This window comes from Nyctereutes procyonoides, unplaced genomic scaffold, assembly GCF_905146905.1.
Source record: "Nyctereutes procyonoides isolate TBG_1078 unplaced genomic scaffold, NYPRO_anot_genome, whole genome shotgun sequence".
NCBI lineage: Eukaryota > Metazoa > Chordata > Mammalia > Carnivora > Canidae > Nyctereutes > Nyctereutes procyonoides.
The window spans coordinates 1698658-1715514 of NW_026575134.1; the positions used below are offsets into that span (position 1 = coordinate 1698658).

At 50.1% G+C, this 16857-nt stretch overlaps 1 protein-coding gene across 3 annotated transcripts in view; it reads left to right on the forward strand.

Annotated features, from left to right (window-relative positions):
* IKZF1 (IKAROS family zinc finger 1) overlaps positions 1 to 15800 on the forward strand; it is a 92077-nt gene extending 76277 nt beyond the window's left edge. For all 3 annotated transcript variants that reach the window (XM_055301356.1, XM_055301354.1, XM_055301357.1), the window contains 2 exons: positions 2450 to 2584; positions 11216 to 15800. In XM_055301356.1, coding sequence (XP_055157331.1) covers positions 2450 to 2584; positions 11216 to 11925 — 845 coding nt within the window. In that variant the 3' untranslated portion in view covers positions 11926 to 15800. The remainder of the gene's footprint in view (positions 1 to 2449; positions 2585 to 11215) is intronic.
* The last annotated feature ends 1057 nt before the right edge of the window (positions 15801 to 16857 follow it).

Below are 16857 nucleotides of genomic sequence, written 5' to 3' on the forward strand. Positions count from 1 at the left end.
ACCTTTTTCAAAACACCATTTGCTTTCCATTGGTGGCACCAAGTTGTATCTCCAAATCTGTTTGTGACCGCGACCCTGGGTTCTCAAGTAAGAGTGATCATTCCTACTGCGGAGAAAGGAGAGAGCAGGGAGCGTAGACGCGCATGACGCACTCACGTGAACATGCAGTGTCAGCCACCCAGCTGTCTCCCCTGTAGGCTGGCTATGTCAGTGAGCTTATATGCCGCGATATATGTATTACCCCAGCACAAGAATCAACTTTCTGTCGAAATGCTCATCTTTCCCTTGGGTGATCAGATTATTCAGAATACCTCAATGATGTGTCCTTATGTTCCTGGCTCAGGAGATAAAGAAGGCTCCGTGTGTGCAGGGAAAGAACTGAGGGTGTAGAGGGAACACATTAAAGCACCTCAGTGGAAGTCCTACAAGCTGACACCTGGGATTCAGAGGGAAGGCAGCGGGCTGCTGGTGGGGGCAGGAGTATGGCCTCGGTCACTTGACTCTGCTGTGATAGGGCTGCTTTAACCTGTGCCTTCTCATTCCCCATCTTCCCTTCTCATGGCATCTGAGACCACCCCCTTGATGCTCAGATGGACACCCAGCCAGCTTCTCCCCTCTTCAGTCCCCTTAGGATGGGGCCATTCTTTGGGATGAGGTTAAAAACAAAGCCTAGCTTAGCTAAGATGTGGGAAAGTTTAATTTTTCTGAATTTAACTTTATTTAGCTAAAGCCTTTTTAGCCCTCTGTCGTAATTTCCTTTATGGAAAAAGTTTCTCTCGAGTGTGTAGAAGATGATCAATCAGGCACACACACTGTGTTTTAATCTTTTAAAGGGAAATGCATCAAAGGCAGGATAGCCACTGCTCTGGGAGCTTTGGACTCCGTTGTCCATCACTGTAATGACTCTGAGCATCTCCAGTCTCAGGAGGCCCTGTGGCCTGGTGGGGACGTAACCCCACCTGAAATGCTGCAGGTGCCCTTCGCAAAGAAGGAGGGACAAGTGAGGAAGCATATGAGCTCAACAGGTCAAATGTACAACCCCTGGAATTGGGCTGCAGGGAGCTAATGTGCACCCTTCATATAAATTAGGGTATAGGCTGTTATCTTTGCTCATTGAGTAGCAAACACACATTTCCAATGTTAAAAATTGTGTATAGCAACGACAGTAACCAATTTGAAATATGTGTTTTCAACATGGCCTTCATGATAAAGAGCGTTGCCACAACTACTTGCAAAGCATGAGTCTTCCAGGCACGATGTACCTGGATCATCCATCATGATAGCAGCAAAAACCTAAAACACTTGGAAATCATCTTAGCAGGCAATGCGCGGGGCATAATGAGGACAGCTGCCACACCATACAGGGGCTGGAAAACAAAGGTCGGAGGTGGAAGCAGAGGGCCTGACACTGCAGGCTTGTGTTTCCCAAATCAAGGCTGAGCATCCACATAAGATGTGTCTGTGAATCGTGCTGGAACACTGTGAAGGGTAGCTGGAAGAACGGAGGCAAGAACTGGCATTTTTAAAAAAGAAGGATAACATCTAGTGCCATCTTCATATGTAGCTAGTGTGCCACTCTTTGAAGGATAGACAAAAAGCAAGGATAGGAGTGGCCAAATCTCCAAGTCTTGTGATAAATCAGCGGGTCATATCTGAGACAGGAGGAGGAGGCATATGGCAATGGCAATGAGGTGGACCACTCAGAAATGGTGAGTGGAAGGACTGACTAGCTAGTTGGGGTGCAATTCATTGACATTTTCAGCTCCTCATGTGTGAGGATGTTGCAGGGACATTAGAGGGATCTCTTTCCAGACACCCAACTGTAAAAACCAGAACATGGATGGACTCTGCAGGATACAAAGTTGTCTCTCCCATCGTGGAAAGAAAGATAACATAGAGAAATACAGATTAGCTGGAAGTGCTCCCTTGGGCGGCGCTTAGCCCATCAGTGTCTAGCTGTTCTGCAGTTTCTGGGTGTCGATTTTGCTGAGTTTGCCACGTGTGTGGGGATCAGGAGCTCTGGCCTCTCCCTGTGTGTTGCCAGGATGCGCTGTAGCATTTCTGCATCTCCCTCCACTGTGCCCGCGCATGGTGTCAGGTCCTTAGGTCATTTCCGGCTCTGACAGCCTGATGTCAAGATCCATGGAAGTAGTGGATCACAGAGCCCTTGAGACATTAAGGGAACACATCACAGGGACATGAGGGCTTTGGCACATCCATCTTCTGGTGACAGGGGTGGCGCTTGCTCCTCCATCCATGGGATACGAGGTGCGGTCCGCAGGTGTCACGGGCAGGCAGCTGGCCCAGCTTCCAGGGAGGTTAGAAATGAGCCCCAGGAAGGGCCGGCTCCCGTAGGCACTGTACTAATGTCACATTGAACGCGGGATGCGACCCGATTCCTTCATGTAAGCGTTTCTAAACTGGCCTCTCTAACTGTCTTTGACTTTAGTCATTAAAGAAGAAGCTAATCACAGTGAGATGGGAGAAGATCTGTGCAAGATAGGATCAGAGAGATCCCTCGTGCTGGACAGAATAGCAAGTAACGTCGCCAAACGTAAGAGCTCTATGCCTCAGAAATTTGTTGGTAAGAGTCAAACGTTTGCTGTCTCTTAAAAAAAACTCAACTACGCGGGTGTCTTAGACTCAGATGGTCCTTAGTTGAGAGCAGGAGAGAGACACTATCTCACTTTAAAAAAAAAGAAAGCAAATATCAGCAGGCTTAGCACTTCTTAAATACTTTGGGTTTTTCTAGAATAGGCCTTCTGACACGCAAGGAGTCTTCCTCTCCTGGCAGCTTTTCCTAGAGTGGTCTTACAGCATCCTGGGTGCCCACGAGATCTGCCTGTGGACAACCGTGTGCCTCAGGAGGTGGCCGGGTTTGTGGGCGCAGGGCTGTGAACGTGGGCCCAGCGTGGCCACGAGCTCCCCACATAGCCCGTTCACCTGCTGCCTGAGCAACCTCACTGAGCTGCAGATGCTCCCAGAGCTCATAATACTCCCTGCCCGGGCTACCTTGAATGTGCCTGGGGAAGAGGGGCACAGCCACAATCACTGTTCTCGCTGCAGGATCTTTACCTGTACCAGGGGCTTTGAGGGACACTGGGAGGAGCAAGGTGGCCCTTTCCTGTAAGAGCTCGCTGTCCAGTATAGATGACAGACAAACACAGGCCACCCTGTATGTGCAGGGAGACAGATAGCTATTTAGCTCGGTGTAAAAGTGGAGGTGCCCTGGGCTCAGGGCCCAACTGGAGGGGGTCAGCACACAGCCACATGTTAATGCTGTCACCTGGGTGACATTTCTGGACCTCTCTAAGCCTTGGTTCTGTTCTTATATGCCTCACAGGGCTTTGTGAACTAACATAAAAAAGACATGAAAACATTTAGAAACACTCAGTTTAAAGTTCAACTATTATCAGTAGGATAACGTGGAAAGAGAATCCTGGAGGGGGAAGGGTCATGTCCAGGAAAGAGGACAGGGGAGAAGGGTCATGGTCAGGAAAGAGGACCATACAGGAGGGTCGTGTCCAGGAGAGAGGACCATGGGGTGTAGGTTATGGTCAGGAAAGAGGACAGTGGAGAGGGGTCATAGGAAAGAGGACCATGAGAGGGCTGTGTCCAGGAGAGAGGACCGTCGGGGAGGGTCATGGTCAGGAAAGAGGACAGTGGAGAGGGGTCATGGTCAGGAAAGAGGACCATGAGGGAGGGTCGTGTCCAGAAGAGAGGACCGTGTGGGAGGGTCATGGTCAGGAAAGACAATGATTAGTAAAAGCTTCATGAAGCTGTTAATGACCTTGATGGGGGAATAGGATTTCAGCACACTATTAGTGGAAGGAAAAGACAGGATTCTAAAGAGACATATAAGTACAGGGAAATGGTGGTGCTGATTGTAGGGGCTGGAGTGGGGGCGTGTTTCAGGCTGATTCACGTAGCCTCAGGGAAGCAAGGAAAATAAAGTCACAGTAAAGCTCTGGCCACAGAATCAATGGCCTTTGAACACCACGGTGAGAAATGTCTCCTTAACTCAGGAGGCAGGAAAAAGCACTGGCCACACTGCTTTTGATGGGAGCCACACTATAGAAAACAATACTACAGGTGCCGGAAGGTGACCAGGAAAGAAGAGGGCCAGTGGTGGCAGGGAAGGAGGAGGGAACAGAGCAGAGAGGTCTGGTGATGGGCGTGGGGTCAGGGCAGGGACTGAGCTATGGAAGCCGTGACTCATGGTGGTTCTAGTAGAGGAGGATGCCATTTACAGAAATGATAAAGCCAGTTTCTGGAAATAGTTCTGGTTTTGATCTGCTCATCTTCAAGGGTTTTCTGGGGGTAAAGGCCACATGGGAGCCTGGAAAATGTGTGTTGGGAGAGGATGGGTCTAGAATGAGGTTAATGGTTCATGAGGCCTGGGGTTCTAGAGGACACACGAGACAGCAGAAAGTGGGGAGGACGAAGGAGAGGCCAAGTTCTTGGGGCTGCAGCCTCCCTCTTGCACTTATGCCTCCATTTTGATCAGGTCTGAGAGACTTGTCACAGGTTTTGGGTGGGAGAGTTGGGGAAAGAAGGATTCAGTTTAAAACACTGCAAACCACTGGCTGGAATTGCCCTATGGAGAGTCACCCACATTATGTGAGCTCTTAGGCTGTGAGAATGAGAGAGGCCCTGCCTTTCCTGAGCAGAGGAGGAACAAGGTCCTGAGCACAGAATAGGATGTTGTGATGGGATTTCAGGTCACATGGGGCTAGTGAGAACATGGTGCTCATAGGCAGTATACAGTGGGCGGTGTGGAGTGGGCAGTGTGCACTGGGTGGTATGCAGTGTGTGGTGTGCAGTGGGTGGTGGGCATGGCACAGTGGGCAACGGGTAGCAGGCAGTGGGTGAGGCAGAGGGCAATTGCCAGATAAACAGGAGGAGAGATGGAGCAAAGACCCACTAGCACCCAAGGATTGTCAGTGGTCACTGACCTGGGGAAGCTGACACGACTTCTCTTTCAGGTTGGGAAATTGGAGAAGTCCTGCTGAGGACTTTGTCAATGAACCTTTGAGGTCCGTATTAGCTTTTGGAGACTCCTGTCCTGAACCTGTCCTGCAGCCACTCGGGAGGGGGCCGCAAGTTAGGCACTGTCTTCAGATTGAGGTGCTTCTGTGTTAAAAACAAAACAAAACGAAAACAAACAGATGCTCTAATGGAACCAAGCAAAGGTTAGAAGAAGTCCCCTGGGAGAGGGGAGGCACAGGAGAAGTGTGATGGGAACAGCAGGACAAGGATAGCAGTGTGGACATTGGAACAAGGGCTCAGGAGTGTGTATTCTGTTGGGTGTTTTTCCAAGAATGTGGTGATTGATAAGTTATTTCTGTAATAATGCCTCTTCTATCACCAAATGCCTATAGCTTGTCCTCACGTCAACATGATGGGATTTTAGTCAACCCAAGTCTCTGACTTGTCAAAGATTCTCCATCACTAAAATTTAAAAAGGAAGGAAAGGAGGGAAGGAGAGAGGGAAGAGATAGACCTCTTAGGTCCTTCTAAACTTCCAGATGTTGAGTGTATCCTTTATACAAATTCAGAAAGTGTGTAGGAGAGCAGCTGGTATCCTACATTATCATATATGCGGGCCAGTGGTGACGTAGTTGCAAGAGTTCTTTCAAGAGACCTGGGTTTAGATCTAGCTCCGGCTCTGACTGGCTGGTGACCTTGAGCACATCACTGAACTCAGTGTCCCCATCTATGAAATGAGTGTGATGCCTCCTGCCCAGCATCCTTCCCAGCACCATTCTGAAGATCAGTAGGGACACTGGGTGTGCAACTCCTCTCAACTCAAGGAAGTAACTTAAGAATGTAAGAGGACATGATGTTTCTGTGGAATGTTGCCCACAATGGTCTATCATCTTACTTAATTGATATGTGACCTATGATTAAAATTTCTACATTGCATGTTGGCATGACTGTAAGTATTGATGCTGCCAGCAGCATTCCTCACCATTATAATGAAGATCCTGTTCTCTGAAATAATCAGATAGAGGCCGACAGGATCAACGAAGCCCCTCAGAAAGGGGATGACAATGTTACATCGCAACACTATTCATTGTTTTACTCTGCTTGGTGATTGTGGGGAGGAAGTGTTGTTTCTTGTTGTTGTTATTAGAGAGAGAGCAGGGGAGGGGCAGGGGCAGAGGGAGAGAAGATCTCAAGCAGACTCCACACTGAGCACAGAGCCCAATGCTGGGCTCCATCTCACAACCTGAGATCATGACCTGAGCCAAAATCAAATCAGACTCTATACCCACTGAGCTACCAATGTGCCCTAAGAAAGCTTTTAATGTTTTTTAAGATTGTATTTATTTATTAGAGAGAGAGAGAGCGCACAAGCAGGGAGAGTGCAGAGGGAGAGGGAGAAGCAGACTCCTCACTGAGCAAGGAGCCTGGTGTGGGGCTCGATCCCAGGACCCTGAGATCATGACCTGAGCCAAACTGAGAGAGCTTTTTAAATACAGAAGAGAAGATAGGGGGAAACAATAGTGATTAATATTCCTGCTATCCGTTCTAATTCTCTTGGTATGGTTTCTTTTTTCCAGAAGAAAAACACAACCTTTTCTCATTATTAGAATGATACATGGTTAATATAAAGAATTTTGGTGGAAAGATGAATGTCTTAAAATCACCCCCAAAAAGCCACATCCAGAAATTGCCAATATTGAAAGTAGCTGAGCATTATTCTAAATACCTTTCTATCCATATCATGTATGTGCAGGGCTAGGGTGATGAACAGGTGGGTTGGTGGGTGTGAAATGAATGCTTCTGTAAAGATTCTATCATATTACAGACGCTGTTTCAAAATGAAAGTGTCCCTTCTATAGCTGTCTTAAATTTAAGAGGTGAACAAGAGCCAAATAAAACTGGAAATGTGGCTGATCTTCAACTATTTTCTCACAGAAAGATATTTTTAAAGGATTAAGATTAGAAAGATATACTACATTATGAAAAACATGAAGACCTTCAAATCAGTGTTTTAATCCATTTGTTTCCATTTAGGCAGCATCTACTGACTCGTAGCTTTGGGAAATAAGGACATGATTTTATTCCCCTGTGTTCAGTGTATATTATTTTTACACCATCCTGCTTCCTAATATTCACATTCTATTCTGAAATCCGAATTCTCCCAGGGGCCTAGGTACTTATTGTTGATTCAATATTTAAATAGAGCCAAGGCTCAGATTCAGTCCTTTTACTGGTATTTCTGTCTATTTTTGATTAATCTCTTAATAACATTCAAGCACCTTCTCGAAATGAAGTTCTAGCTCCATGGTGGTTCTGTGTCCAAGGACGTCTACTTATCACCTTTCTGTCTTAACACCATGGTGGCATTGCTTGTTGAATGCTGTGTTCAGATGTCTGAGGCCAATCTGATCATTTTTTTCTGAAAGGTGATTTCCATTTTTTCCTGAATGCTTGAAGGGTTCCTTCTGTAATCTTCAAGTGAATTAGCCTCACTAGGATATGTCTTCGTATTTTATATTCTGAATAAAAATTTCTTGCCACCTTAATCTGCAGAATCCCTTTCTCTCTCTATTTCTGAGAAATTCTCTTCCTCATAGAGACATTTTTTTTGTTCCATCTGTTGTGATCTCTGTCGGGGGTACCAGTTGTCCTTATGTTAGATTATTTGTCTTCCATATCTGTTAGCATTTCCTTAAGTTAATTTTTTTGGTCTTTTTTACATTCATTCACACTTATCTTGTTTTTCCTCCTTGCAAACCATTCCATTTTTAGTAGCTTATGTTCTATTACTTGCCACTTCCAAATCCATGGATTCATCCTGTAATAAAAGTGTTTTGGACCTCATTTTGTTTCCTGAGACCTGACATCTTTTTTCATCCCGTTCTGTTGTCTTAGCATGCTATCTTTTAGTAATTTTTTTTATGGAGTCCATTTCAAAAAATAATTAAGAGTTATCTCCTCTCTTCCTTGAGTTAAGCTCTTTTCCTAGGATGGACTTATTGGTCTGTTTTACTTCCTTTCCTCCCTCGTATCGCTAGAAAATATTTTCACAGTAACCATGACATTTCTTTTCATCTTGCTTATTTTACTTGGGCTGATGTAGCTTGATTGACGTTCAACATTCTTCCCACTGTATGTGAGACATTTTTTTTCCCTGTGAGAGCTATTGACTTTTCTAAATCCTGAAAGAATGCCAAGGATGGAAAGGAGAATTCAGGTGAGGCAAAGTGCAGTCTTTGTTGAAAACCTTTCTCGCTGCTGTCTCTCCCTCATTCTGAGATTTGGCTAGCTGCCCTAAGCCAGTTATCACTGCACCTAGTTGGAGAGGGCTTCCCAGCCCCATGGGAGGACATGACAAGCTTTGGTCCATTTCTCCTTATAGAGGACTTTACTCCTGTCTAAAGAGCCAACCTTGCCGCTCAGCTGTCCAATGCCACCTGGTTCTCTCTAGGAGAGGTTTTCACTGCTTTTTCATCCGAAGTGGAGGAAGACATTTATCTGAATTGGTTTCCTGTACATATGAGGATATTTGGGAGAATGCTGAGAATTTTGTTGCCTCGTACTTAAGGCTTTTAGAAGTTGGGTCAAGAGTCACCCTTCACGGTATGACTCATGCCAGAATTGTCTTGTCTTAGCCCCTCTTTTTTTTTTTTAACTATTCTGTTAGAATGCATTCTTTTGTCTAGTTGATTGCCAAAGTGAGTCGTGTGGGGTTTTATTTTTCTCATTTGTGGAGTATTAGGGAAGAGAAATTCTGTGGATGGTTTCAATAGGCCACAGTAATCTGCAGTATATGGATGTTTTCCTACGTCCATTTTAATGGTTGCTTGGGAAACCAGAGAACCACAATGAGGAGAAGCAGGATAATTAGGTGGGAAAGCATCATTTTTGATGGGGCTGTATAAACACTTTGATATGTATCCAAATCAGCCTTAAAGTCTGTGCCTCATCTTATCCCTACCAGGGTTTGGTAGGAGGGATGGACGGGGCACAAACCTTCTCCTCTGGGGGTAGAGCAACAAGACACTTGGCACCTCAACAAAGAAACAATGAAAATTGTGTGGCTTTAGTAATGCTATCGAATTTCTTCTTTTAACTTTTAATGGAGAGAAACACCACCTCTCTGTTCCCTACCACCCACCTCGTGGCAAGATTCCATCCATTCCGTTCAGTTTCTGCAGAGGGTGTAACTGGCCACTAGCAAAGGTTTCTTTTCTGTAATCTGAGGATCACACTGTTTCACTATCAGTGCATGTGCCCCTCCTGACCACCAATAGATTAGAATGAGTGCAGGCTGGGCTGTTTCATGATAAATCTCCTTTGCAAGCAAGGAATGATACATTATAGTGTGGTGGGGCATATCCCTGGACAATTATCAGTGGTCAGCAATATTTTTCTAGAAGGATTAGTTCATAAGTTTTGAACCACCAGGTAGTTTATCCTCCTGTTGCTAAGAATTAGTGGGAGACCTTGACATCAGGTCTCAGTGTGGGCAGTGGGGGATCCTCCACTGCCATGACCCTCAGCAGCAGCCATTACCTGGACAATTCAAAGAGTCTCTTAGGTTCACTTGCCGTTGCCCCTCCCAGCCTGCTCTTCTGCTGGTTACCGAGAAGGGCACTTCCCTCAAACCCTTCAGGGGCTTCTCATTTTCTCCCTGGATAAAGCCCCTTCTTGGTCTAGCCCTATCGTCTGATGGGGTGGCACCCGGGCTCTGGCCCCATCACCTTCACTCCGTCCCTCCGAAGCTCTAGGCTCCTTCTCTTGTTTTCCCCTGGCTGCTCCCAGTGTGGGACACAAGTCCCACTCATGACAGAAACTCATCTTAGGTCAGAAGCCCATATGACACAAGCCTTCTATTTTCTTCATAGAACTTCTCATCCTGAGAAGGGCTATTTGTACAGCCGTATTTTAATGCCTGCGTCCCCTGTTAGCTGTGTGCCACTAAGGGTGGGGGCCCTTTATACTAGCTCACCTGTCTGTCCCTCCTGTCCCACCTGTCTGGTCCAGGAGACACTCAGTGCTCCATGAATATGTGTTAGAAGAAGAAAAGAAACAGAGTAAGGAGTAAAATGTAAACAATTTGGGCGTGCCTCGGGTGCTTTGCCAGAGCTGCTCTCAGGGTTCACCATTCCCAGGGAGCAAGCTCACCTACAAACCCTGCTCTCAGACCAGAAGTTCCTTGAGGAGGAGGAGAAGCTGGCACACTGAGAGTCCTCAGCCATGGTTCCTTGAGCATCGTTCATGCTCAGGAATTTTTGGAAAGATCAGATGAATGGCACACCTTCTCCGCTTACGTTCCTTGGTTTGCCCCCAGCCTCCCTGCACATACCTCTGTAGTACATGGCTCTGGTGCCACCGGGGATGGAAAGACCAGTGGAACTGGAAGCGGGAAGGGTGTGGACACTGCATCTGAGCACCTTTTTACTCTCAGAGCCCAAAGTCCACTTTTGATAAATCTTATCATAGATCATATATTTTGATTAAATTTTATGCTGAGTATTGAAGTTATGAATTTAAAATTCTATCGTGTAATGCAATTTTATGTATGTCTGTATTTATTTGAGAGAGAGAGAGAGAGATTACAAGCAGGGTGGGAGAGGGAGAGGAAGAGAGAATCTCAGCAGGCTCCACACCCAGCATGGAGCCTAGTGTGGAGCCCTATGTGGGGCTCAATCCCATGACCCTGAGCTCATGACCTGAGCCAAAATCAAGAGTAAGATGTTTAACCGACTGACCACACATGCACCCCTATGTAATGCTATTTTAAATAAGCATATCACGTACTATCGTGAATAATTACATACTTATTTAATTAAATACATTTATGAGAAATCGACCAGTTACTGTAAATTGCTTAGAATGCTATATTGAAAATACATCATTTAATTATTAATCTTAAGTCCGGTATAATAATGTTCGATTATACCGTCCGTAGTAAAAGACACAGGTACTGGCGGAGTATCTAGTTGGAAGTTGTGCTGTTTATAGTGAGAGGCGCTGACTTTGGTTCACAGATTCATTTGTCGGGTCCAATCTGTTGAAGCACAGACTCTGGGAAGGTCCCTGTGTTCGGTGACCACAGGCAGAGATAGCTCGGCCTTCCCATTGGGAGGCGTGGCATGTGTGCCAGAGCACCGGGACACCCCCCTCGGTGCAGACTTCGGCTGTTGCCGTCATGCACGGAGGTAAGCCGGCTTCACTGACTGTCACCTGCCTCCCACAGGGGACAAGTGCCTGTCGGACATGCCCTACGACAGCAGTGCCAGCTACGAGAAAGAGAATGAGATGATGCAGACCCACGTGATGGACCAAGCCATCAACAACGCCATCAGCTACCTGGGGGCTGAGTCCCTGCGCCCGCTGGTGCAGACGCCCCCGGGCAGCTCAGAGGTGGTCCCGGTCATCAGCCCCATGTACCAGCTGCACAAGCCCCACGCGGAGGGCCCCCCGCGGTCCAACCACTCGGCCCAGGACAGCGCCGTGGAGAACCTACTTCTGCTCTCCAAGGCCAAGTCGGTGTCCTCTGAGCGGGAGGCGTCGCCGAGCAACAGCTGCCAAGACTCGACGGACACGGAGAGCAATAATGAGGAGCAGCGGAGCAGCCTCATCTACCTGACCAACCACATCAACCCCCACGCCCGCAACGGCCTGTCCATCAAGGAGGAGCACCCGGCCTACGACGTGCTGCGGGCGGCCTCCGAGAGCAACCAGGACGCCTTCCGGGTCATCGGCACGAGCGGGGAGCCCATGAAGGTTTACAAGTGCGAACACTGCAGGGTGCTCTTCCTGGACCACGTCATGTACACCATCCACATGGGCTGTCACGGCTTCCGTGATCCTTTCGAGTGCAACATGTGTGGCTACCACAGCCAGGACAGGTACGAGTTCTCGTCCCACATCACGCGGGGCGAGCACCGCTTCCACATGAGCTAAGCCCCGCTCTGCCCGTGGGCGCCGCCCGGAGAGAAGCACACGGGCCGGGGCCCCCCATCCAGCCAGCAGCCCGGACTGGACCAGAACGTTGTGCTTTGATCCCTAGGTGGTTTTTCATTTAGTTTTGTATTTTTAAGTCGGTTGGTTGGCTGGGGTTTGATTTGCTTTTGAAAAAGAGGAGTTTTTATTGTTAGATGCAGGGTTACATTTGGAGTACCCCCTCCCCCAAACGGCTGTCTTACTAGATGTGCTCATAGACTGCTAGCCGAAAGCGCCCCCGCCTGTTGCTTCCTAGAAGTCCCATCCTTCAAAGAATTGCTCATTTTCAGAGAAAGTTTTGTAAAAACAGGCCAAAGCCTGGGAAGGAACGAGCTGGTCTCTGTGCTAAGTAAGCATCCACGCACTGATGTGGTTTCCAAGGCCCCAGAGGCAGTGAGCACAGCCCCGGGTCGGGTGCTGCGGGTGAGCAGACCTGGTGGGCGGCCCCAACACAGCAGGGCCGAGAAACCCAGGCCGCAGCCTCTGGCCGCAGGCATCTAGGTCTGCAAGGCCTCAGTTTTTAAAGGAAGATGTTGTGATAAGTCACAACCTGTACAAAAATATGCGGTTGGGACAAAGACACACGCGCTCACCCAGCAAAGGGAGTGGGGAGGTCGCTCAGCCTCCTACGGCCTGCCGGGAGGGGAAGGGCCCGGACGCCACAGTCCCGGGGGCCAATCTGGAGCCCTGTGCCCTCTGCCCTCAGGCCCGTGCCTCTCGTGGCCCAGAGTCTAGCACTACATTTTTAACATCTATCCTGGAACGTGGACCTTCATTCCTTTGAACCCCTCAGAAACCAAGCTCTACTCCAGATTCCACGCTCCTTCCTTCCCCGGCTGGTTCCGCCCACAGCCAGAAGCCGGTTTTCCCTCCCGGTCCCAGGCCAGACCCCATTTCCACGACATCATTGCTTGTTGACTGGTGAATTTCTCTCCCCGCCTTCCTGCTACATTATTCTTGTTTTAAAGTCCCTAAAAGAAGGACGTAGGGTGATCGTTCATTTTCAGAGCAAGGAGCTACGACAAGTGATGCCCAGGAGATGTGGCTAACCTGCCGAGAGCCTACCTGTTAGAAACTAAATGTTGAAAGAGTCTGACACCGGGGCACCTGGTGCCTCAGTGGTTGAGTGTCTGCCTTCAGCTCAGGTCATGATCCCAGGTCCGGGGATCGAGTCCCACATCGGGCTCCCCACAGGGAGCCTGCTTCTCACTCTGCCTGTGTCTCTGCCTCTCTCTGTGTGTCGCTCATGAATAAATAAATAAAATCTGCAAAAAAAAAAAAAAAAAAAAAAAGAAGGAAAAAAAAAGTCTGAAACTCTCCCGGAAGGACAGAGCCGCCCCCGTGTGCCCACCTAGAGCATCCTTTCTCTCTGGGAGCCTGGAACGTGCAGAGCGACCGTGTACCCTGCAGGCAAGGTCAGATAGGAAAGAGGAAGAGGCGGGTGCCGGGGGTAGAACTTTCCTCAGCCATGACATCGGGAGCCCCGCCAAGGTGTTTGGTGTCTCCAGCCCCCACTTGGGAGGGGTAGACCTCAGGGTTCATCCCACTATTAAACATAATAATGCCATCCACCCAGGCAGGTAAGAGCATACAATTTCAAATGTTTACACGTCTTTGCCAAAACTGAACCAAGGTGAACGTAAAAACAAACAAAAACCCAGAAGAAAAAGTGCCCATGGGTACCCCCGCACCTACTCTAAATCTGGGCTTCTTGGTCACGGTGCTCTTGACCTTTGGGGCTGGATATTCCTCTGGGGTGAGGGATTCCCTTGTGCACTGCAGGAGATGTAGCGTCATCCCTGGTCCCGGCCCAATAGACGCCAGTAGCACCTTCATTCGACGCCTAAAAATCTCTCCAGGTGTCACCAAACATCCCCACGGAGTAAATCATCCCAAGTCAAGAACCGCTGCTCGACCTCTGAACCAGGCGGAAGGCCCGGGAAGCCTTCCAGAGGAAAGAAGCCCTGGAAGGTTGTCCCCGCCAGGAGTCCCGCCCTGACCCCTGGTGCCTCCGTGTCCACCGCAAGTCCTATAAATGAATGGGTCCCTTTCATTCTCCGGAAGCAACTCTTTCCACGTGCGAGTGAGTAGCGTTGCAAGGGTGGATCCACACCTGCCGTTCTTGAGCGGCGGGTTCTTTTGCTCACGGAACCGTGTGGAGCATTGAAGCTGCAAACGAACCGGATCGTGGTGTGTGGGACCCTGGCACGTGGACGGCGGAGTCGGGTGGAGACCCCTGCGGACCCTGCGGACCCCTGGGCTGTGCAGCCGGTCACTCAGGAGGCCACGGTCCATCCGTCCATCCATGGGATCGCGCCCATAGCCGGGCCCCCCTGATGTCCCGTGGGCCGGCACCTGCACCCACCTGCCCTCTGCCGTGCACCCCACAGAGCCGGTTGGTTGAAAGGAGTCACTCCGCCGCCCCGAGGCTTCGAGCGAAGCCTGCCCACAACTGTAAATAGCGGCCACGGACGGTCTTCCCGAACACGCTGCCCCCGCGGCCTTTGCGACCATCTGTGTACTCGCCTTTCCTTGTGGTTTTATACTGCAGCGCCCAATTTGCTTTGAGATGACTGTGTAAGGCAGCGCCCCACGGAAAGGCAAGGAGTGCTTACAGTCCGTCCGAAGGGGGTCCCGTTCTGGACCGAAAGCTGTTGACGTTTGTCCCCTAGCTGGTTAAAGCGCGCGTCCGCGTGACCTCACCCTCTTTGTACTGCGGTCTGTGCGGTGGTCCGAGAACGTGTGTCTTGGGAGCCGCTGCGCCCAGGCGTCGTGAACTCGAATTTAAAACGAACACCAGAGACCGGAGGGCCGCGAGGAGCGGGGGCACGTGTCCACCACGACGAGAAATCGCTGGCCCTCCGCCCCCGCGGGGCCATCCCGGAGCGTCCCCCGACGCAAGGCCCGCGCACCTGCCCCTCACCCAGGTCTCCTCTGCGACGTGCCCCCGAGAGCACGGTCTGTCCTACTGGAAGAGTCGCTCAGCAGACGCGCGCCACCGTTCACTCACTCCCTTGTCGCCAAAGGGCTGACCCAGCACCAGTCACCTCGGAGACCAGCACGTTCCACTCCCAGTTGAGAATCCACCAGGTAAAGAAATCTCAGAATCGTCATTGCAAAAGGAAGCTACTGCTAACGGAGATGTGAGTTTGTTTGTGTCTTTTTTTTGGGGGGGGGGGCGGGGGATTTCTTTTTATTTTTTATTTTTTTATTTTCTTGCATTGCTTTGAGGACCATGTAGCCCTTATAGTGTCGTGTTCCGACCGAAACAGAAGCGGGGATCCGATGGACTTGCATAGACAAATCATGAAGCAAATGTGTTTCTCCATAGCTGCCTGCACTTCTGGAGTTTCAGCAATAAGGAAGGGTCAGCTCTACTTCAACTCCAGATAGCTTTCATTCAGTCCAGTGTCCTGTTTTTGTTTTCGTTTTTAATTTTAAAGTGAACCAAAATCAGATCTATTTAAGATGTACAGCCATGAGAAGAAAGAAGCACATCCACCTGTCGGTATGGTCTATGGTCGCATTCACTGTGAACAGATGTAACCAGAGATTAATATGCAATATTGTTTCAAATACTTTCTAATACACTTTTTTACGATGTTGTCTGTGGGGATTGTCAAGGTACAATTTGCTCGTATCTGGTGCAGCTTTAGGTCTTTGTCTGCCATTCTGGAAAATACGTGTACAGGATTGTAAATGAGAAAATGCACTTGTATTTCCCATCCGCCTCTCTGATGATGTTAAATTATTTCTGTTTAGCTGTGAACGAGGGGGGTACCCCTGGAGGAATAGAGGATCCTTTTGTACACATCTTGAACTGCTTCTTCTGTAGAGATAGAACAAATAAATGCAACAAATCCTTTGTCCCATCCTGTGACGTCCGGGCTCCTGTGGCGCCGCCACCTGCTGCAGACCGCTCCTGGCCAGCGGAGGTGGGTGGGCCTCGGGGGGAACAAGCCCTCACGAGCATCCAGCATCGGATGAGCTTGCTGCACGCCGGAGCCCCCCGAGCACAGCGGCGCCGGGCTTGGGCTGCTGAGTCTTGGCCTTCGGCTTCAGAATGTGGATTTGAGGCAGGTGGAGGTGGGGGGCGACCATCAGTGTGCCCCACGCTCTCCAGCGCCCGCTGCCTAAGTCCACGGTCGTGGGGGCACAGGAGGCAGTGGCTGACCACAGCGACCGGTCGCGGTCCTGGTCCTGCAGAGCTGATGCCGAGGCCACGGCCGGGCGGCGCCGGGAGGCTCACCTGCCCCGTGGAGGGAGAGCCAGGCAGCACGGGCTCCGCGCCTCGCAGGGCCGAGGGGGGCAACTAGGCCGCGGGTAGGACGTCCCATCCGCACAAGGTGAGGCTCTGCTGAAACACAGAGGCCGGGCACTTCCCATCAGGCCCTGTCACCTGTTCCCCAGGGACACTCTCAAGGGCAGCCCTTGACCTGCAGCGTCTCCTGGGGGAGCGTCCGGCCTCTGTAGCTGAGCAAACCGAGAGCACGTTGCCTGCCCTGAAGGGACGTGGCGCCCGGTAGAGTGGGCTCCGCCGCCTGACCCCGGGCCCGCACGGCTGGGCGAGTGCAGCCCCTGACCGCGAGGCTGTCTGCCCCTACCCGGGAGAAGTGCACCCAGCCTCGGGGCAGGGGAGCCCTGGGAAGGACCAGTCGGCTGGGGAGCGAGGAGCGTGTCTGCGTGCGCCTTGCACGCACGTCCTCATGCACCCGGTAGGTAGAACTGGGAGGAATCCAGAGGGAAAGCGTCGCTGGCACGAATCCCTCGCAGGCCTCCCCGCTCTCGGTGGCACACACTGGAGGCTCATCCTGGAGCCCCAGAGGCGGCCAGTGGGTGAGGGCCAGCTTCCAAATCGCGACTCCAGGAGCCCGTGGTGGGATGAGAGACTCC